At 40.9% G+C, this 23,318-nt stretch overlaps 1 protein-coding gene across 5 annotated transcripts in view; it reads left to right on the plus strand.

Moving 5' to 3' along the window:
* The window catches only part of FAM168A (family with sequence similarity 168 member A), a 205,016-nt gene that overhangs the window by 134,565 nt on the left and 47,133 nt on the right, over positions 1-23,318 (plus strand). For 4 of the 5 annotated variants that reach the window (XM_032639336.1, XM_032639331.1, XM_032639332.1 and 1 more), the window contains exon 2: positions 20,166-20,253. In XM_032639336.1, coding sequence (XP_032495227.1) covers positions 20,184-20,253 — 70 coding nt within the window. In that variant the 5' untranslated portion in view covers positions 20,166-20,183. Of the gene's footprint in view, positions 1-16,917; positions 16,928-20,165; positions 20,254-23,318 lie in introns of those variants that run through there. The other variant, XM_032639333.1, reaches the window with a different exon arrangement.

Genomic DNA, 23,318 nt, shown 5'->3' on the forward strand with positions numbered 1-23,318 from the left:
CTCACTTTCAGTCTGTATGTGTCCCTAGGTCTGAAGTAGGTCTCTTGTAGACAGCATATATATTTGTCTTGTTTTTTGTATCCATTCAGCAAGCCTGTATCTTTTGGTTGGAGCATTTAATCCATTCGCGTTTCAGGTAATTATCGATGTGTATGTTCCTATTACCATTTTCTTAATTGTTTTGGGTTTGTTTTTGTAGGTCCTTTTCTTCTCTTGTGTTTCCCACTTAGAGAAGTTCCTTTAGCATTTGTTGTAGAGCTGGTTTGGTGGTGCTGAATTCTCTTAGCTTTTGCTTGTCTGTAAAGCTTTTGATTTCTCCATCGAATCTGAATGAGATCCTTGCTGGGTAGAGTAACCTTGGTTGTAGTTTCTTCCCTTTCATCACTTTAAATATATTGTGCCACTCCCTTCTGGCTTGTAGAGTTTCTGCTGAGGAATCAGCTGTTGACCTTATGGGAGTTCCCTTGTATGTTATTTGTCATTTTTCCCTTGCTGCTTTCAATAATTTTTCTTTGTCTTTAATTTTTGCCAGTTTGATTACTATGTGTCTCGGTGTGTTTCTCCTTGGGTTTATCCTGCCTGGGACTCTCTGCGCTTCCTGGACTTGGGTGCCCATTTCCTTTCCCATGTTAGGGAAGTTTTCGACTATAATCTCTTCAAATATTTTCTTGGGTTCTTCCTCTCTCTGTTCTCCTTCTGGGACCCCTATAATGCGGATGTTGGTGTATTTAATGTTGTCCCAGAGGTCTCTTAGGCTGTCTTCATTTCTTTCCATTCTTTTTTCTTTATTCTTTTCTGTGGCAGTGAATTCCACCATTCTGTTTTCCAGGTCACTTATCCATTCTTCTGCCTCAGTTATTCTGCTATTGATTCCTTCTAGTGTATTTTTCTTTTCAGTTATTGTATTGTTCATCTCTGTTTGTTTGTTCTCTAATTCTTCTAGGTCTTTGTTAAACATTTCTTGTATCTTCTTGATCTTTGCCTCCATTCTTTTTCCGAGTTCCTGGATCATCTCACTATCATTATTCTAAATTCTTTTTCTGGAAGATTGCCCATCTCCACTTCATTTAATTGTTTTTCTGGGGTTTTATCTTGTTCTGTCATGTGGTACATAGTCCTCTGCCTTTTCATTTTGCTGTCTGTGAATGTGGTTTTCATTCCAGAGGCTGCAGGATTGTACTTCTTCTTGCTTCTTATGTATCTGCTTCTGTAGATTTGCCCTTTCTGAACATTTTGTATAAATGGAATCACACCATGTGTTGTCTTTTGCTCTGGCTTCTTAAACTTAGCCCAGTATTTTCGAGGTTAATTCATGCTGTGATATGTATCAGTGGTTTGTTCCTTTTTATTGTTGATATCATTGATATTTTTATTAAATTTTAAAAATTGTTTTCTTAGTGGTTGCTTTGGGGATTAAATATATATCTTCATTTTTTACAAATTACATATTGATTATAATCTACTTCATATACAATCTACTTCAAATATAAACTAACTTAATTTCAATAAAATTTAGAAACTTTGTTCAGGTGTAGCTCCATTTTCCCTGTCTTTTACTTTGCACCCTTGTTTTTCTGTAAATTAAATCTTTATATGTTCATATACCCAACAATATAGTTTTAAAGTTATTGTATAGAACTGTCTTTTAAGTGTATTAAGAGAAAAATATTTATACTATCTTTATATTTACCTACGTAATCGCCTTTACTGGTGCTCTTTATCTTTTCATGTGGATTTGAATTGCTCTGTAGTGCCAGTTCCTTTCAGCCAGAAGGCTTTAAGTATGTCTTTAGGGTTTTTGAAAGGCAGGTTGCTAGCAGTGAATCATCTCAGTTGTTATCTATTTGGGAATGTCTTTAATTTTGGATTTTTAAAAAAATTAATGTATTTAAATTTTTGGCTGTGTTGGGTCTTTATTGCTGCCCATGGTCTTTCTCTAGTTGAGGAGAGCGGCGGCTGCTCTTCGTTGTGGTGCGTGGGCTTCTCATTGCAGTGGCTTCTCTTGTTGCAGAGCATAGGCTCGAGGCATGCAGGCTTCAGTAGTTGTGGCATGTGGGCTCAGTAGTTGTGACTTGGGGGCTCTAGAGCACAGGCTCAATAGTTGTGGCTCACGGGCTTAGTTGCTCCATGGCATGTGGGATCTTCCCGTACCAGGGCTTGAACCCGTGTCCCCTGCACTGGCAGGCAGAGTCTTAACCACTATGCCACCAGGGAAGTCCCTTACGTTTAATTTTGAATGATAGTTTTACTGGGATCAGAAATCATGGTTGGTACTTTTTTTTCTTTCTTTCAGCACATTTATTATTCCACTGCTGCTGGACTCCATTGTTTCTAGTGAGAATTGAGCTGTTAATCTTATTGTTGATCCCTTTTATCTGATAAGCCTTTTCTCTTGCCACTTTCAAAATTTTCTCTTTGGCTTTCAACAGTTAATGATGTGTACAGGTGTGGCTCTTTTTGTGTTTAGCCCACTTGGAGTTCTCTGTCTGTCTTGGGTGTAGTTTAATGTTTGTTTGTTTGTTTTTAAAATCAAATTTGGGAAGCTTTTGATGATTATATCTTCAGATATTTTTTCTACTCCTTTCTTTCTTCTTGCTAGAACTCCCATTACTTGTAATGTTGGTTTGCTCCAGAGTTTCCCACAGGTCTCTGACTTCATTTTTCATTTTTTCTTTTTGTTTTTTAGATTGCATTATCTATGTTGATCTCTCTTTGAGTTCTGTGATTCTTTGTTCTGCCAGCTCAGATTTGTTTTTGAGTCCTCTTAAATGTTTCATTTCAGAATACAACTTCCAGGGACTTCCCTGGTGGTCCAGCGTTTAAGACTCTGCACTTCCACTACAGGGGGCATGGGTTCGATCCCTAGTCGGGGAACTAAGTTTCAACATGCCGTGCAGCACGGCCAAAAGTGAAAAAACAAAACAAAACAAATAATTTCCATTTGGTTCTTTTTATAATTTCTATTTATTGACATTCTCTATTTGATGAGTAATTATCATCATACTTTCATTTAATTCTTTAAATATGGCTTCCTTTAGTTCTTTAAAGTACTTATAATAGCTGCTTTGAAATATTTATCTGCTGATTCCAACATCTGGGCCCCCATAGAGGCAATATCTATACGTAGTCTCCTGTTTTTTCCCCCCCTGGTAAATGGGTCACACTTCCCTCTTTCTTTGCATGTTTTATGATTTTTTTTTGTTGAAAAACTATGTTTTAGATAATATAGCAACTCTTGATTCAGATTCTTCCACCACTAGCAGATGGGAGGGTTGTTGCTGGGGTTTTTTTGTGTTTTTGTTTTTTTTTTTCTTTTTGGTTTATTCAGTGACTTGTTCAGACAATTCTGTATCTGTCTCCTTTGTAGTGTGTAACTGCTGATGTCTCTCCTTTTAACCATACGTATTTATTTAATTATTTATTTAACATGCAAGTAGTTTATTCTGGTCATATTTTTTAAATTATTGTTTTAATTTTTAAACTTGGCTTCTTAAAGGTCACCCTTTGGGTCAGTATAGATTAGTGATCAACAATGACTGGCTTCAATCCTAGGCCAAGAAATCTTCTACCCTTTGTTGATGGATTTGTTTGTTGAAATGCATTCAAATGCATTTGTTTGTTGGAATGCATTCAAAGTCCAGGCAATTTGCAGTTCTGCTCCAACCTTTACTTTCAGTGTGTTCAAGACCTTACATTCACATAGGATCAGTAGATAGCTAGGACCTCTCCAGTTTCTCCTTAGCAGGTATGAAACCTTGTAGATCACCAGAGATCCCATGGTGGGTCTTATGTTTTGTTCCCCAGCACTCCCTTTAAAATTTCTGGCTTATCTGCAGGCCTGTTGCCTGCCCTAACGAGCATTATGACCTTAGGCCAGCTGTAGTAGTGGCCTTCCTGGATAACTTACTATTGTTCCCCAGATTGTCCCTCTATTGTTTTTGACAATGACCCTGGGCAATATCCAGAGCAAATTTTCTACACTCAGCTTCAAATTAAATCAGCCCACTCTGGCAAGAGTCATCCTCTTGTCCTGGCCTGATGGAATTACCCCCAGGGAGCTGGGGGTTGTGGAGTAGGAGCAGCTTCAGGCTAAAATGCCACAGATTCTCACTGTTCTTAATATGGTTCAGTAATTCTTCTTGAATAAACATTTCTCAACTTGATGTATGCCTTTGGTTAATTTTCAGAGGCTGGAAATGGTTGTTTTTGACAGTCTTGTTCGGTTTTATTGTTGCTTTTAGGGAAGAGTTTGCTAAGCAGTTTAGGTATTCCAGAAGTTCCACCTCCTTGTATTACTTATGGCATCTTTATTTTTATTTAACTTTTAAAATTCCCTAGCTAGACCATAACCTCCTTTGGGCAGACACTATCTATATCTTTTCCCTACAGTGTCCATCCTAATATGCATTAAAACTTTAAGCTTTAATTTCTTTATCTGTCTGATGAAATTAATAATCCTTGTGTTGCTTACTTCAAAGGATCAAGTGAAATAGTGGCTAAAATCTCATTGTAAACTACAGATCTTCCTCAACTTACAGTGGGGTTACATCCCAATAAACCCATTGTGAATTGAAAATGCATTTAATACACCTAACCTACCAAACATCATGGTTTAGCCTAGCCTACTTTAAATATGCTCAGAACACAGCAGCCTACAGTTGGGCAAAATCGTCCAACACAAAGTCTATTTTGTAATGTTGAATATCTCATGTAATTTATTGAATACTATATTTTAAGTGAAAAACAGGATGGTTATATTTTTACAGAATGGTTGCAAGTGTAAATCGGTTCTTTACCCTCGATCACATGGCTGACTTGGAGCTGCAGCTCACTGCTGCTGCTGCTGCCCAGCATCACAAGAGAGTTTTGTGCTACATACCACTAGCTCAGGAAAAGAACAAAATTCAGAATTCAAAGTATGTTCCTACTGAATTCGTATTGCTTTGATACCATTGTAAAGTTGAAAAATCTTAAGCGAACCATCCTGATTTGGGGACCATCTGTATAAGCTTTGTAAATGGTAATGTTATTATTTTTTTTTTTTTTGCGGTACACGGGCCTCTCACTGTTGTGGCCTCTCCTGTTGCGGAGCACAGGCTCCGGACGTGCAGGCTCAGCGGCCATGGCTCAGGGGCCCAGCTGCTCCGCGGCATGTGGGATCTTCCCGGACCGGGGCACGAACCCATGTCCCCTGCATCAGCAGGCGGACTCTCAACCACTGCGCCACCAGGGAAGCCCATGGTAAAGTTCTTTAAAAAGTTTTAAGGAGTTTGTAAAGTACAACACTGCAACCTGTTGTGCATGTGGTACTTCCAAGTGTTCATCCTTCAACCGTGTATCCTTTTTCTTGTCATTTTGTGCTCATAGATTTTGCTGTTGATTTGAAAGAAATAGTTCAGGTGGTTTTGAGGACAGCAGCAGGCTATTTGCAAAATGGTCTGGGAATGAATGCCAGTTCCACTAGGAGGGAGGTCTTTAGCACCTCTGTCTGTTTTCCTCAGTCGTCATGCCACCACCTGGCTCACCATTGCTTGTTCTGCCCAAGATGAGCTATCGGTAGAGGCTTCTCTGAATATTGGAAGTAAATGCTGTAGAGATGTGAAGCCAAGTAGTTGACTGAGATATGCCAAGAAGTGCCAAGCACCTTGAAACTTTTTCCAGAGTTGTTTTTTGGAGTAGCATGAAGGATGGTTCGTTATTTATTCAACTATGCATTTAGTGCCCATTATATGCTGGTAATATTCTGAGTATTGGGGATACGAGACAAAATAAACAGAATCCTTGTTCTCATGGAACTTATAACTCTAATTGGGGAAAGAATAAACAAATACGCAAGAAAATATATCAGTTAGTGATTGGTGTCAATAGGAAAAGTAAAGCAGGAATTGGGGACAGAGAACAGTAGGAGTTATTTTTAGATAGGTTGGTTAAAGAAGTAATTTCTGGCAAGGTGAAATTTGTGCAGAGACCTGAATGAAGTAAGGGAGTATGCCATTTGAATATCTGGGGGAAGGGCATTTTAGGTGTTGGAAAGCACAAGTGCAAAGACCCTGAGGCATAAGCATACATGTATGTTCAGGGAACAAGGAGGTCATTGTGAGTGGAGTGGAGAAAGCAAGGGATAGTGGTAGGAGTTGCAACTAGAGAGGAGGGCATGTGAGACCAGATCATATAAGGTCCTGTAGACCTTTATAAGAACTTTGGATTTTATTCTGAATAAGATGGGAAGCTATTGCAGAGTTCTGTTTGCTGACACAAGTAATGTAGACTTACTGTGGTTCAACTCCAGGGAACAGGGGAAATTCCATACTTGGCTCTGGAGAGGGAGCTAGACGGGACTTGCACAGCAGGCACTTACCTTACTTGACTTACTTAAGAAGTAAAATCAGGGCTTCCCTGGTGGCGCAGTGGTTGAGAGTCCGCCTGCCGATGCAGGGAATACGGGTTTGTGCCCCGGCCCGGGAAGATCCCACATGCCGCCGAGTGGCTGAGCCTGTGGGTCCGGAGCCTGTGCTCCGCAATGGGAGAGGCCACAACAGTGAGAGGCCCGCGTACCGCAAAAAAAAAAGAAGTAAAATCAGGTTGGATCGGGAGCATATCGCAGCTAAGATCCTAGACAGCTGGCAGTAATAGAAGTCAGGCAGACAGTGCTTTTATTCTCTCATAACTGCCTGTGTGTGTCCAGCAGCGACCCAGTAGGTAGATTTGAACTGCCTCCATGGTGGGATCTATCAGGGTCCAAAAAGAGCACAAAGGGCCCTGAGGTAAAGGAGGGTTAGGGAGGGGCCTGCTATTCCAGAGGAGAAACCAGTGCTGGGTTGGGAGACTAGGGAGACTGGGAAACTCAAACTCATCTAGCACAGTGGAATTAGCTTGGACATTGGAATCAGAAGACCTGGTTATTCTCTCAATTCTTAGTTATGAGACTTTGGGCAAGTTGCTTCATTTCTCTGGACTTAAGTTTATCCACCTATAGTACAGTGAAAATAATACCTATTTTGCAAGATCATTGTGATCTTATGAGACCTATAGGGACTAATAAGGTAAGTCGGTAGCACAGTATTTGTCACCTGGTAGATCTTCAATAAATAGTAGCTGCTGGTAGTAGAGGTAATATTTATAATAGTAGTAATGGTTGTTTACCTTTACAGAATGCTCATTGTATACCAACCATTGTTTTAAGCAGAATTCTTAGGCATCTCAAATTTAAGTCCAAATCCAAATTTCTGTCCTTCACACCAAAACATGCTCCTTTCATAGTTCTCATCCCAGTAAATGGCATTTTTATTATTCCAGTTTCTCAAGTTAACTTTGGAGTCATCCTTGATGTCTTTCTTCCTCTCATACTCTATAGTCAATCTGTTAGTAGTTCCCATCAGCTTGATCTTCAGATTATACCCAAAATATGACTACTTCCCACCACCACCACTGCTACCACCCTATTTCAAGCCACCATTACCTTTCATGTGGATCATTTTAATAGGATCCTAACTCATCTCCCTGATTCTCCTCTTGCCTTCCTGCTTTCTGATCTCAGCTCAACAGTCAAAGTAATGTTCTTAAAATGAAGTCAAATCAAGTCACTCTTCTGCTTGAAACACTCCTAATCTCATTTAGAATAAAAAACAACATCCTTATACTGGCCTACAAGGCTGTACATGATTTGGCCTTCATCACCTGTCTGATCTCACTGCCTACTCTTTTCTCTTTCATTCACTGTGTGTGCTCCAGCTAAACTGGCCTTCATGCTATTTCTCAGACATGGTTCCACTTCAGGGCATTTGCCTTTGCTGTTTTCTCTACTTGGACAGTTTCCCCTCAAGAGACCTGCATGGCTTGCTCCTTCAGCTTTTTCAGGTCTCTGCTTAGATGTCACTCAATAACATTTTCTCTAACTATCTTATTTAAAATTGTACCTCCTCCCCTTGGTACTCCCTATCCACCTTCAGAGGATTTCTCTAGCATTTACTGCCATCTGATATGCAGTATATTTTACTTTTTAAAAAAATTTTGTGTCTTCCTCCCCCCTCCCAACTGGAATGTAAGCAGGAATTTTTATTAGTCTCGTTCACTGCTGTATCTCAATTCCTCTATCAAGCTTATGTAAGACAAATGGCATTTGACATAGAAAGTCTCAGGCAGTGTCTTCAAACTGGGCATCAAAATATCCTTGGAAACACAAATACATAGATTCCTGAGCCCCATGCCAGATAGAGCATAGAGGATCTTCTATACCATGTGAAGGAGTAGGGATTTTATTCCCAAGGCTTTTGAGGGGAGTAATGCCCTTATCCAACCTATGCTTCAATAAAGAATTCAAGGATTAATTAGAGTTGGTTAGAATGGGGGAAAAGAGTCCTGTTAGGACTGTTTAATATTTCAGACAAGAGATATTGAAATTTGTACTAGAGAGCAGTAGCAATGAGAAAGGTAAGTTTATGAGGACTTGGTGATTGATTGGGTGTGAAAGAGTGGGAGGAATTTAGGATGACTTTCAGGGTTTCTGGCTTAAAGTGCCAGGTGGATAGATTGTCAATAACTGTGAGACGGCCAATACTGGATGGAAGAATGGGCTTGGGGAAGAATGTTGAATTTAGTTTTGAATGTTGTGAGTTTGAATTGCTTATGGAGTTATCAGGAAGAAACGTTCAGGAAGTAGGTATGTGTGAAAGTAGATGTAGGTGAGTACTGCATTATAATAATTGTTTTAAGAGAGATGTGAATTTCATATATCATGAACTAATCTAGACAACTACAAATCTATTTTCTGTCTCTGTAGATTTGCCTATTCTGGACATTTCAGAAAAATGGAATCACAGAATATGTGGCCTTTTGTGATGGGTTTTTTTCACTTCATATGCTTTCAAGGTTCATCCATGTTGTAGTATGTATCAATACTTCATTCCTTTTTATTTCCAAATATTCCATTGTATGGATATACCACATTTCATTTATCCATTCATAAGTTGAACATTTGGATTGTTTCCACCTTTTGACTATTATGGATAATGCTGCTATGAACATTTGTGTTCATACATTTTTATTTCTTTTGGTATATATCTAGAAGCGGCATTGCTGGGTCATGTGGTAACTCTGTGTTTAACTATTTGAGGAACTGTCAGATGTTTTCCCAAAGTGGCCATATCGTTTTACATTCCCACCAGCATTGTATAAGGGTCTAGATTTCTCCACATCCTTGCCAACACATTTTATTATCTTTTTGATTATAGCCATCCTAGTGTATGTGAAGTGGTATCTCGTGGTTTCGATTTGCATCTTTTCATGTGCTTATTAGCCATGTATATAACTTCTTTGAAGAAATGTATGTTGAGATTCTTTTCCCATTTTTTAAATTGGGTTATTGGCCTTTTTATTATTGAGCTAAGAGTTCCTTATATATTTTAAATACAAATCCCTTATGTAAATGATCTGCAAAAATCTTCTGGCATTCTGTGGGTTGTCTTTCACTTTCTCGATGGTGTCCTTTAGTACATGAAAGCTTTTAGTTTTCCTTGCCTTTTTTTTAAAATACATTTATCTATTTATGTATTTATTTTTGGCTGCGTTGGGTCTTCGTTGCTGCACACAGGCTTTCTCTAGTTGCAGAGAACAGGGGCTACTCTTCGTTGTGGTGCATTTCTCTTGTTGCGGAGCATGGGCTCTAGGTGCGTGGCTTCAGTAGTTGTGGCTCTTGGGCTCAGTAGTTGGGGCTTACAGGCTCTAGAGTGCAGGATCAGTAGTTGTCGCGCACAGGCTTAGTTGCTCAACGGCATGTGGAATCTTCCCGGAACAGGGCTCGAACCCATATTCCGGGCATTGGTAGGTGGATTCTTAACCACTGTGCCACCAGGGGAGTCCCAAAAGTTTTTAGTTTTTTTTTTTTTTTTTAACATCTTTATTGGGGTATAATTGCTTTACAATGTGTTAGTTTCTGCTTTATAACAAAGTGAATCAGTTATACATATACATATGTTCCCATATCTCTTCCCTCTTGCGTCTCCCTCCTTCCCACACTTCCTATCCCACCCCTCCAGGCGGTCACAAAGCACAGAGCTGATCTCCCTGTGCTATGCGGCTGCTTCCCACTAGCTAGCTACCTTACATTTGGTAGTGTATATATGTCCATGCCTCTCTCTCGCTTTGTCACAGCCACCCTTCCCCCTCTCCATATCCTCAAGTCCGTTCTCTAGTAGGTCTGTGTCATTATTCCTGTCTTACCCCTAGGTTCTTCATGACATTTTTTTTCTCTTAAATTCTATATATATGTGTTAGCATACGGTATTTGTCTTTCTCTTTCTGATTTACTTCACTCTGTATGACAGACTCTAGGTCTATCCACCTCATTACAAACAGCTCAATTTCGTTTCTTTTTATGGCTGAGTAATATTCCATTGTATATATGTGCCACATCTTCTTTATCCATTCATCCGATGATGGACACTTAGGTTGCTTCCATCTCTGGGCTATTGTAAATAGAGCTGCAATGAAAATTTTGGTACATGACTCTTTTTGAAGTATGGTTTTCTCAGGGTATATACCCAGTAGTGGGATTGCTGGGTCATATGGTAGTGCTATTTGTAGTTTTTTAAGGAACATCCATACTGTTCTCCATAGTGGCTGTACCAATTCACATTCCCACCAGCAGTGCAAGAGTGTTCCCTTTTCTCCACACCCTCTCCAGCATTTATTGTTTCTAGATTTTTTGATGATGGCCATTCTGACTGGTGTGAGATGATATCTCATTGTAGTTTTGATTTGCATTTCTCTAATGATTAATGATGTTGAGCATTCTTTCATGTGTTTGTTGGCAGTCTGTATATCTTCTTTGGATAAATGTCTATTTAGATCTTCTGCCCATTATTGGATTGGGTTGTTTGTTTTTTGTTATTGAGCTGCATGAGCTGCTTGTAAATTTTGGAGATTAATCCTTTGTCAGTTGCTTCATTTGCAAATATTTTCTCCCATTCTGAGGGTTGTCTTTTGGTCTTGTTTATGGTTTCCTTTGCTGTGCAAAAGCTTTAAAGTTTCATTAGGTCCCATTTGTTTATTTTTGTTTTTATTTCCATTTCTCTAGGAGGTGGGTCAAAAAGGATCTTGTTGTGATTTATGTCATAGAGTGTTCTGCCTATGTTTTCCTCTAAGAGTTTGAGAGTTTCTGGCCTTACATTTAGGTCTTTAATCCATTTTGAGCTTATTTTTGTGTATGGTGTTAGGGAGTGATCTAATCTCATACTTTTACATGTACCTGTCCAGTTTTCCCAGCACCACTTATTGAAGAGGCTGTCCTTTCTCCACTGTACATTCCTGCCTCCTTTATCAAAGATAAGGTGACCATATGTGCGTGGGTTTATCTCTGGGCTTTCTATCCTGTTCCATTGATCTATCTTTCTGTTTTTGTGCCAGTACCATACTGTCTTGATTATTGTAGCTTTGTAGTATAGTCTGAAGTCAGGGAGCCTGATTCCTCCAGCTCCATTTTTTGTTCTCAAGATTGCTTTGGCTATTCGGGGTCTTTTGTTTCCATACAAATTGTGAAATTTTTTGTTCTAGTTCTGTGAAAAATGTCAGTGGTAGTTTGATAGGGATTGCATTGAATCTGTAGATTGCTTTGGGTAGTAGAGTCATTTTCACAATGTTGATTCTTCCAATCCAAGAACATGGTATATCTCTCCATCTATTTGTATCATCTTTAATTTCTTTCATCAGTCTTATAATTTTCTGCATACAGGTCTTTTGTCTCCTTAAGTAGGTTTATTCCTAGATATTTTATTCTTTTTGTTGCAGTGGTAAATGGGAGTGTTTTCTCGATTTCACTTTCAGATTTTTCATCATTAGTGTATAGGAATGCCAGAGATTTCTGTGCATTAATTTTGTATCCTGCTACTTTACCAAATTCATTGATTAGCTCTAGTAGTTTTCTGGTAGCATCTTTAGAATTCTCTATGTATAGTAGCATGTCATTTGCAAATAGTGACAGCTTTACTTCTTCTTTTCCGATTTGGATTCCTTTTATTTCCTTTTCTTCTCTGACTGCTGTGGCTAAAACTTCCAAAACTATGTTGAATAAGAGTGGTGAGAGTGGGCAACCTTGTCTTGTTCCTGATCTTAGTGGAAATGCTTTCAGTTTTTCACCATTGAGGATGATGTTGGCTGTGGGTTTGTCATATATGGCCTTTTTTATGTTTAGGAAAGTTCCCTCTATGCCTACTTTCTGCAGGGTTTTTATCATAAATCGGTGTTGAATTTTGTCGAAAGCTTTCTCTGCATCTATTGAGATGATCATATGGTTTTTCTCCTTCAGTTTGTTAATATGGTTTATCACATTGATTGATTTGCGTATATTGAAGAATACTTGCATTTGCATTCCTGGAATAAACCCCACTTGATCATGGTGTATGATCCTTTTAATGTGCTGTTGGATTCTGTTTGCTAGTATTTTGTTGAGGATTTTTGCATCTATGTTCATCAGTGATATGGGCCTGTAGTTTTCTTTCTTCGTGACATCCTTGTCTGGTTTTGGTATCAAGGTGATGGTGGCCTCGTAGAATGAATTTGGGAGTGTTCCTCCCTCTGCTATATTTTGGAAGAGTTTGAGAAGGATAGGTGTTAGCTCTTCTCTAAATGTTTGATAGAATTCGCCTGTGAAGCCATCTGGTCCTGGACTTTTGTTTGTTGGAAGATTTTTAATCACAATTTCAATTTCAGTGCTTGTGATTGGTCTGTTCATATTTTCTATTTCTTCCTGATTCAGTCTTGGCAGGTTGTGCATTTCTAAGAATTTGTCCATTTCTTCCAGGTTGTCCATTTTATTGGCATAGAGTTGCTTGTAGTAATCTCTCATCTGCAGTGTCAGTTGTTACTTCCCCTTTTTCATTTCTAATTCTATTGATTTGAGTCTTCTCCCTTTTTTTCTTGATGAGTCTGGCTAATGGTTTATCTATTTTGTTTATCTTCTTGAAGAACCAGCTTTTAGTTTTATTGATCTTTGCTATTTTTTCCTTCATTTCTTTTTCATTTATTTCTGATCTGATCTTTATGATTTCTTTCCTTCTGCTAACTTTGGGGTTTTTTTTTGTTCTTCATTCTCTAATTGATTTAGGTGCAAGGTTAGGTTGTTTATTCGAGATGTTTCCTGTTTCTTAAGGTGGGCTTGTACTGCTATAAACTTCCTTCTTAGAACTGCTTTTGTTGCATCCCATAGGTTTTGGGTTGTCATGTCTCCATTGTCATTTGTTTCTAGGTATTTTTTGATTTCCTTTTTGATTTCTTCAGTGATCACTTCGTTATTAAGTAGTATATTGTTTAGCCTCCATGTGTTTGTATTTTTTACACATCTTTTCCCTTAATTGATATCTAGTCTCATAGTGTTGTGGTCGGAAAAGATACTTGATACAATTTCAATTTTCTTAAATTTACCAAGGCTTGATTTGTGACCCAAGATATGATCTATCCTGGAGAATGTTCCATGAGCACTTGAGAAAAATGTGTATTCTGTTGTTTTTGGATGGAGTGTCCTATAAATATCAGTTAAGTCCATCTTGTTTAATGTATCATTTAAAGCTTGTGTTTCCTTATTTATTTTCATTTTGGATGATCTGTCCATTGGTGAAAATGGCATGTTAAAGTCCCCTACTGAATATGTTGCTGTCGATTTCCCCTTTTATGGCTGTTAGTATTTGCCTTATGTATTGAGGTGCTCCTATGTTGGGTGCATAAATATTTACAATTGTTATATCTTCTTCTTGGATCGATCCCTTGATCATTATGTAGTGTCCTTCTTTGTCTCTTCTAATAGTCTTTATTTTAAAGTCTATTTTGTCTGACATGAGAATTGCTACTCCAGCTTTCTCTTGGTTTCCATTTGCATGGAATATCTTTTTCCATCCCCTTACTATCAGTCTGTATGTGTCTCTAGGTCTGAAGTGGGTCTCTTGTAGACAGCATATATATGGGTTTTGTTTTTGTATCCATTCAGCCAATCTGTGTCTTTTGGTGGGAGCATTTAGTCCATTTACATTTAAGGTAATTATTGATATGTATGTTCCTATTCCCATTTTCTAAATTGTTTTGGGTTTGCTATCGTAGGTCTTTTCCTTCTCTTGTGTTTCTTGCCTAGAGAAGTTCCTTTAGCATTTGTTGTAAAGCTGATTTGGTGGTGCTGAACTCTCTCAGCTTTTGCTTGTCTGTAAAGGTTTTAATTTCTCCATCAAATCTGAATGAGATCCTTGCTGGGTAGAGTAATCTTGGTTGCACGTTTTTCTCCTTCATCACTTTAAATATGTCCTGCCAGTCCCTTCTGGCTTGCAGAGTTTCTGCTGAAAGATCAGCTGTTAAACTTATGGGGATTCCCTTGTGTGTTGTTTTTCCCTTGCTGCTTTTAATATGTTTTCCTTGTATTTAATTTTTGACAGTTCGATTAATATGTGTCTTGGCGAATTTCTCCTTGGATTTATCCTGTATAGGACTCTCTGTGCTTCCTGGACTTGATTAACTATTTCCTTTCCCATATTAGGGAAGTTTTCAACTATAATCTCTTCAAATATTTTCTCAGTCCCTTTCTTTTTCTCTTCTTCTTCTGGAACCCCTATAATTTGAATGTTGGTGCGTTTCATGTTGTCCCAGAGGTCTCTGAGACTGTCCTCAGTTCTTTTCATTCTTTTTTCTTTATTCTGCTTTGCAGTAGTTATTTCTACTATTTTATCTTCCAGGTCACTTATCCATTCTTCTGCCTCAGGTATTCTGCTATTGATCCCATCTAGAGTACTTTTAGTTTCATTTATTGTGTTGTTCATTATTGTTTGTTTCATCTTTAGTTCTTCTAGGTCCTTGTTAAATGTTTTTTGCATTTTGTCTATTCTATTTCCAAGATTTTGGATCATCTTTAGCATCATTATTCTGAATTCTTTTTCAGGTAGACTGCCTATTTCCTCTTCATTTGTTAGGTCTGGTGGGTTTTTATCTTGCTCCTTCATCTGCTGTGTGTTTTTCTGTCTTCTCATTTTGCTTATCTTACTGTGTTTGGGGTCTCCTTTTAGCAGGCTGCAGGTTCGTAGTTTCCGTTGTTTTTGGTGTCTGTCCCCAGTGGCTAAGGTTGGTTCAGTGTGTTGTGTAGGCTTCCTGGTGGAGGGGACTAGTGCCTGTGTCCTGGTGGATGAGGCTGGATCTTGTCTCTTTGGTGGGCAGGTCCACGTCTGGTGGTGTGTTTTGGGGTGTCTGTGGCCTTATTATGATTTTAGGCAGCCTCTCTGCTAATGCATGGGGTTGTGTTCCTGTTTTGCTAGTTGTTTGTCATAGGGTGTCCAGCACTGTAGCTTGCTGGTCATTGAGTGAAGCTGGGTGCTGGCGTTGAGATGGAGATCTCTGGGAGATTTTCACCGTTTGATATTATGTGGAGCTGGGAGGTCTCTTGTTGACCAGTGTCCTGAAATTGGCTCTCCCACCTCAGAGGCACAGCACTGACTCCTGGCTGCAGCACCAAGAGCCTTTCATCCACACAGCTCAGAATAAAAGGGAGAAAAAGTAGAGAGAAAGAATTAGTAGAAGTAGGAAGAAAGAAAGGAAGGAAGAAGAAAGGAAGGGAAGAAGGAAAGAAAGAAAAGAAAGAAAGGAGGGAGGGAGGGAGGGAGGGAGGGACGGTGGGAGGAAGGACGGAGGGAAGGAAGGACAAAAAAAAAGATAAAGTAAAATAAAATAAAGTTATTAAATTAAAAAATAATTATTAAGAACAAAATAAGGGACAGATAGAACCTTAGGACAAATGGTGGAAGCAAAGCTATACAGACAAAATCTCATACAGAAGCATACACATACACACTCACAAAAAGAGGAAAAGGGGAAAAAATCATAAATCTTGCTCTCAAAGTCCACCTCCTCAATTTGGAATGATTTGTTGTCTAAAGGAGGGAGGGAGGGAAGGAAGGCAGTAAGGAAGGAAGGAAGGAAGATAAAGTAAAATAAAATAAAGTTATTAAAATAAAAAATAATTATTAAGAAAAAAATTTTTTAAATAACGAAAAAAACACCGGACGGATAGAACCCTAGGACAAATGGTGGAAGCAAAGCTATACAGACAAAATCTCACACAGAAGCATACACATACACACTCACAAAAAGAGGAAAAGGGGAAAAAAATCATAAATCTTGTTCTCAAAGCCCACCTCCTCAATTTGGGATGATTCGTTGTCTATTCATGTATTCCACAGATTCAGGGTACATCAAGTTGATTGTGGAGCTTTAATCCGCTGCTTCTGAGGCTGCTGGGAGAGATTTTCCTTCTCTTCTTTGTTCTCACAGCTCCCAGGGGCTCAGCTTTGGATTTGGCCCCGCCTCTGCGTGTAGGTCACCGGAGGGCGTCTGTTGTTCGCTCAGACAGGACGGGGTTAAAGGAGCCGCTGATTTGGGGGCTCTGGCTCACTCAGGCCGGGGAGAGGGAGGGGCACGGAGTGCCGGACGAGCCTGCGGCGGCAGAGACCAGCGTGACGTTGCACCAGCGTGAGGCGCGCCGTACGTTCTCCCGGGGAAGTTGTCCCTGGATCCCGGGAACCTGGCAGTGGCGGGCTGCACAGGCTCCCCGGAAGGGGGGTGTGGAGAGTGACCTGTGCTCGCACACAGGCTTCTTGGCGGCAGCAGCAGCCTTAGCGTCTCATGCCCGTCTCTGGGGTCCGTGCTTTTAGCTGCGGCTCGTGCCCGTCTCTGGAGCTCCTTTAAGCAGTGCTCTTAATCCCCTCTCCTCTCGCACCAGGAAACAAAGAGGGAAGAAAAAGTCTCTTGCCTCTTCGGCAGCTCCAGACCTTTTCCCGGACTCCCTACCGGCTAGCCGTGGCGCACTGACCCCTTTCAGGCTGTGTTCACGCAGCCAACCCCAGTCCTCTCCCTGCGCTCCGACCGTAGCCCGAGCCTCAGCTCGCAGCCCCGCCCGCCCCAGCGGGTGAGTAGACAAGCCTCTCCGGCAGGTGAGTGCCGGTCGGCACTGATTCTCTGTGCGGGAATCTCTCCGCTTTGCCCTCCGCACCCCTGTTGCTGCGCTCTCCTCCGCGGCTCCAAAGCTCCCCCCCCTCCGCCACCCCCAGTCTCCGCCTGCGAAGGGACTTCCTAGTGTGTGGAAACCTTTCCTCCTTCACAGCTCCCTCCCCCTGGTGCAGGTCCCGTCCCTATTCTTTTGTCTCTGTTTTTTCTTTTTTTCTTTTGCCCTACCCAGGTACGTGGGGAGTTTCTTGCCTTTTGGGAGGTCTGAGGTCTTCTGCCAGCGTTCAGTAGGTGTTTTGTAGGAGTTGTTCCACGTGTAGATGTATTTCTGGTGTATTTGTGGGGAGGAAGGTGATCTCCGCGTCTTACTCTTCCGCCATATTCCACTCGTACCGTCCGCACTGTGCAGTCCACGTCGCATTGGCAAAGTCAGCTGGCTGCTCCGTCTAAACCCCGTCTGGCTTCCCTGAGGCCTTGGTGGAAGGTGTGACGACCCCAGTATGTCTGTCCTAGGCCAGGAGGTGGAGACGGCCTTCCCCTCACCCCGCCGCTCTCTGCTGGGCTCTGCAGAGCCGCGTGTACCCGGGGCAGCACGCCCTCCCCCGCGGTCGCCAGTTTTTAGTTTTGATGAATCCATTTTATCTATTTTTTTCCTTTTGTTGTTTGTGCTATTGGTATCATAATTACCATTGCCAAATCCGAGGTCACAAAGGTTTAGGCTATCTTTTCTTCTTTCTTCTAAGAGTTTTATGTTTTTAGCTCTCTCATTTAGGTCTTTGATCCATTTGGGGTGCTAATCTTGACCTTGTCCCTTACTTTGTGACCTTGGACTGTTCATTTGCCTTTTTCAGCCTCACTTATTTCATCTGTTAAAATAAAAGTTGATAATGTGAGTGCACAAAACAACAACAGAAAACAGAACAGTGGTTGCCACAGCTGGGAGTTGTGAGCAGGGTATTGACCACAAAGATGAGAGAACTTTTGGGGGTGATGAAAATACTTTGTATCTTAATTGTGGTGATGTTTGTACAACTATATACATTTTTCAGGGCTCATAGAACTGTATACCTAAAGGGAGTAAATTTTACTGTATGTATGTTATACCTCAGTAAACCTAGCTTTAAAAAAAAACCACACAAAAGCCTTACAACAACTCTACAAAGTATGTGTTATTCTTTTCCATTTTGAGGCTAGAGGAAACTGATACTTAGGAAAGTTAGTGGACTTGCCTATGGTCCCACATTTGGTATGTGGCAGTTCTAGGATTTTAACCTAAATCTGCCTGATTGTAGAGCTTGTGATCTTCCTACTCATTTTTAGCCTGTCCCTGACAGTGTGTGGATTCTGTTGTAAAAGGCTAACCTTCTCGTGACAGCCAGGAACCCTGTCTGCCTGTGAGCCACTCCCCAGAAGTAGCTGTCTTATTCTTATTCCAAATTCTGAACCCCTGGCAGATCTCATTTCTGCCAGTCATTAATTGAGATTGGAATCCATGCTGTTGTGGAGTGTTACTCAGGCATGGTCTCCTGAGACTGTGGCCCTCATTTTGGAGCATCAGGAGACCAGTTTCAAAACTGATGAGTTTCTTTGGTTATGAAAAGCAATTTCTAACTTTGTCCAATCAGCAGCACAGAGTACCTTCTCCGTAGGAGAGTGCTCAGATGTTTACAGGGCCCGTTGTGCTGCTTAGCACAGTCTTCCTTACTCTGGCTTATTTAGCAGAGAACCGATCAGGTGGAAGAGAGATCCAAGGCAATCACCGTCATCATTTACATCTGCATGCCACTTTATAGTTTGCAGTGTATTTTAACATCTGTGAACTCTCTTAATTTTCTTAGCACCTTGCCAGGAGAGTGCTTATATTTAGAGAGAGTGTATTCTTGGATAACTCTGGCTGCGTGTCTTTTCCTTAAATTGTGCTGGAATGTGTATATCTCCTGTAACTTTTATCCTCGAATTGTTCTAGTTTCAGTTTGTCAACTGGTGGTAGTTTCATCTAGCCTCTTGCCCTGGGATGATTTGGCAGCACTGCGCATTGGGTACATTTCAAGTTCTATCCTCTGAATTTGACCAACATCATTTCCTTTTTTGCCTGTTTGACTGCCCCACCTTCCTCTCTTTGGGAGCCCATCTTTCCTCCACCTCTCATTCCAGAACCCTGGACAGAGTAATTAATCTCAGAGCAATCGTCATCAAGCCAGCTGTTGACTTTAACAGCCTGTCTTCAATGTTTGACTTGTTTCCTATCCTGAGGTGCTATGGGAGAAGTTAATGACCTAAAAAATTGCCCATCTATCATGTGAGCCTAGTTAGGAGGGAATTGTTTAATTTTTTATGACGTGTAAATAATATGTTTGGAGACATTTTCAAACATGTGTTGGCCTGTGTGTCAGAGCTGATTCCCTAAACAAGGTGGGACAAATTGGCTGGGTAATAGAGCTTAATGACAGATTTTCCATTCATCAGAATGGAGAACGTGCTTTATTAAGATAATTAACAGATCACTTGTACAGGTGATACTTATTGCACAGAAATTTCCAAGTTTTTTTCCCTTGAATAAGCTTTGAAAGAGATCTTGGCTATGTTTCCTTGTTTGCATTAAAATGATCAATGGCAGTAAATTCCCGTTTTTTTCCAAAACTGCTAGTAACTAGTATCCTGTCCTCTGTAAGTGCAAAAGGTGGGTGACACACTTGCTGCTCTTCCAGCAGTCTGTGTGTTTATCACCAGGTACTCGGGCTCCCCTGGTGAGGAGTAGAATTGCATCCTTTCCCAGCTCCTAGACTAGCATCCTTAGAATTAGAAAGGGCCTCAGAGAGCCTAAAGTAATTGATTTTACATCAGGACACTGAAGCCCAGAGAGGGGACGGGACTTGGCCAGTGCCACACAGTACACTCATGGTAGAGGCATCTGTGGGATAGTGGGACTAGTACTGAACTGAGAATCAAAAGGCCGGGGTTGACATTAGGCAAATTGTGTCACCTCTCTGCCTCTCAGTATCTTCATGTGTACAATGGGAAAAGTGTCTAGCATAGGGCCAAATACAAACAAATGGCTTTTTTGTAGTCCTCTTTCTACTGTACCATGTTGCTTCTCTATGAGTGTAACCTGAAGATTATAGATCAGAAGTTGATGTCAGGGAGAATGAGCAATCTTTAATCAATGCTGTTTTTTTGTTTGTTTGTTTGTGTCTCCGTAGGATTCTCAGTTGTCCACAATGAACCCTGTTTATAGCCCCGTGCAGCCTGGGGCTCCTTATGGCAACCCTAAGAACATGGCCTACACAGGTGAGTGGTGTGGGAATGGCTCTCATTTTGAGAAGTGGTGGTTAAGGATGTTATCTCATAACATCGTGAATGACTTTTGGTATACTGTGCCTCCAAAAGCCCTAGTAAAGCTTGGGAACTTGTAGAAGGGAGACATGTCTGGAGTCTAGTGCAGATGGAAATGACATTCTTAAGACCATGGTCTATTGAATTGCCAACTAGGAGAAAGGAAGGGAGGTAACATTTATTTATTACTGAGTACCTACCATGGGCCTAGCCCTGCGCTGGGCACTTTTACATATCATGTTTAACTTTAATCTTAGAAGTAGTTGTACAGGGTGTGGTTTATTATCGCCATTGCACAGATGAGAAACTACAGTTTCAGTAAGAGGCCACAAACAAAAATAGATATTTGAACCCAGGTCTGCTGATTCTGAAGGCTGATCTTTTTCCTGACTGCATACCATGCTGTTTCCTACTGCACTGCCTTTGTGTATGTTGTCCCTCTGTCTAGAATGCCATTGTCCCCTGACAACTTCACCTTATCCTTTAAGATCTCGGCTCTGAGCTCAGACAGCACTTTTCCAGGGAGAATTCTCTCCCTTACTTGGCCTTGGGCAAGCTTTTTTTTTTTTTAATTTATTTATTGATTGATTGATTTGGGGCTGCGTTGGGTCTTCGTTGCTGTGTGTGGGCTTTCTCTAGGTGCGGTGAGCAGGGGCTACTCTTTGTTGCGGTGCGCAGGCTTCTTATTCGGTGGCTTTCTCTTGTTGCAGAGCACAGGCTCTAGGCACGCGGGCTTCGCTAGGTTTGGCTTGCGGGCTCTAGAGCACAGGCTCAGTAGTTGTGGCACATGGACTTAGTTGCTATGGGGCATGTGGGATCTTCCCAGACCAGGGCTCAATCCTGTGTCACCTGCATTGACAGGCGGATTCTTAAAGCTCTTTCAGATAATAGCTAGATGACTTTGGACAAGTTGCTTAGCCTCTCTGAATTTAAATTTATTTTATAAATTGAGATCATATTATCTATTTCACAGGATAGTTATGAGAATTAAATGAGATAATTAGTACTCCATAGGGAGAAAGGGAGGATTGTCTTTGGTTCTGCTAATCAGTGAAGATCAGTATCAGCCTGGAACTATGGGGCTGCGTTGGGTCTTCGTTTCTATGCTCAGGCTTTCTCTAGTTGCGGCGAGCAGGAACTACTCTTCGTTGTGGTGCATGGGCTTCTCATTGCGGTGGCTTCTCTTGTTGTGGAGCATGGGCTCTAGGTGTGCGGCTTTCAGTAGTTGCAGCATGTGGGCTCAGTAGTGGTGGCTCACGGGCTTAGTTGCTCTGCTGCATGTGGGATCTTCCCAGACCAGGGGTCGAACCTGCGTCCCCTGCATTGGCAGGCGCATTTTTAACCACTGTGCCACCAGGAAAGTCCCTGGAACTATGTTTTCAGTTAATTTTTCTGCTGGGATTCTAAGACTACACAGATAGTATAAACTCCACATAAGTAGAATACAATCAAACTTCACACAGGCCAAGGTTTCAAATTCTTCAGGAAACTTTCTTTTTTACCCTTAGCTTCCTGTTGTCTCTGTACTTTTCAGACAAATTTTTTTTCTTTTAAACTGACTTATGACTTCTCTAAATTCTCAGCTTTATGCAGGGGAATTTGAGTTCTAGCTCTTGGCTTCTCCAAGGCCCAGAGCCTCATCTCCCATCGCCTCCATAGCTATGAAAAGCAAGCCCTTTGATTGCCCGGACCGAAAAACCTTCCCAGAGCATCCCAATATCAGTTCACTGTGAGACTTCCTGATTTTTCATTTCATTTTTTGACCCTGGAGATTTTTTTCTTTCCTAAAATCTCAAGTCTGCCTGTGTTTGTTATATAACATAAACTGTTTGTTATACTTTTTATCCAGCTTTTCTAAGTGTTACGGAGTAGGCAGATTTTCAGGTTATCTTTTCCTCCACATTGCAAGAAATAAAGATCCAAGTGAGATAATCTGTAAGCAAATGCCAAATACAATGCTTTAGAGTAAACATTCGTTATTATTGTTAGTAACAATAATGGTTATGTTAAAGAGTGTTAATTACCATTTGGCAAGCACATACTAGGTACTTTATATATATTAATTATAATCTTATTAATCATAAACCCCATAGTACTCTTCTTTTAGCTAAGTAACTGGTAGTTTAATTCAGGTTGTATTACTTGGCCAGTATATGTAGCTTCTGAAGGATGAGGAAAGATTTGAACTCGGATCTTTATGATATCAAAGTGATATGCTTTCTGTTATAGCAAGCTGATTTGTCTTAAAATATGTGCTTCTTTCACTGCTTCCAGTGATAAGCTAGGGGAGAGGGTTTTCTTTTCAGTTTCTAGGACTAGGGAGCCTCACCTTTGAGGAGCTAGGAGCCTGCTCCTGGCCAGCAATTTGGGGTAGACTGGGAAGGGGGCAGTAGAAGTGGAGGGTCAAGTCCATTGTGCTGTCATCTGCTTCAGGGGTAATGGGGTGGTGGACACAGGGAATAGAGAAGTTGGGAAAATTCCTGATTTTAAATTCTCTCTGAAATGTAAGAGGGAAATAAAATACAGCTTTGCAATTATAATTCTGACACTAATTCCAATGTGCGGGTTCTTTCCGCACACCAAGCTGTTCTCTGACACCAGCTGGGTGTCCTACAGTTCAACTCAATTCTGACACTGTCTACCTGGAGATAATGTCATTTCAGAGGTTGAGAGCTCAGCCCCGCAAAACTGTCCTCATTTCGGATGCCAATCACAAGTCCAGGTTGTGACCTGTGCTTCTGACTGATTGGCTATAAATCAGAGGTTCCCATAACCCCCCTCCTTGGGTTCAATTAATTTGCCAGAGCAGCTCATAGAACTTAGGAAACCAGTTTACTCACTAGATTATTGGTTTATTATAAAAGGATGTAGCTCAAGAACAGGCAGATGGAAGAGATGCATAGGGCAATGTATGCAGAAAGGAATGTGGATCCTCTAGAGCAGGGGTCTCCAACCCCCCGGGCCATGGACAACTACAGGTCCAGGCCTGTTAGGAACCGGGCCTCACAGCAGGAGGTTAG

This window comes from Phocoena sinus, chromosome 8, assembly GCF_008692025.1.
Source record: "Phocoena sinus isolate mPhoSin1 chromosome 8, mPhoSin1.pri, whole genome shotgun sequence".
In the NCBI taxonomy this organism is placed as follows: Eukaryota; Metazoa; Chordata; class Mammalia; order Artiodactyla; family Phocoenidae; genus Phocoena; species Phocoena sinus.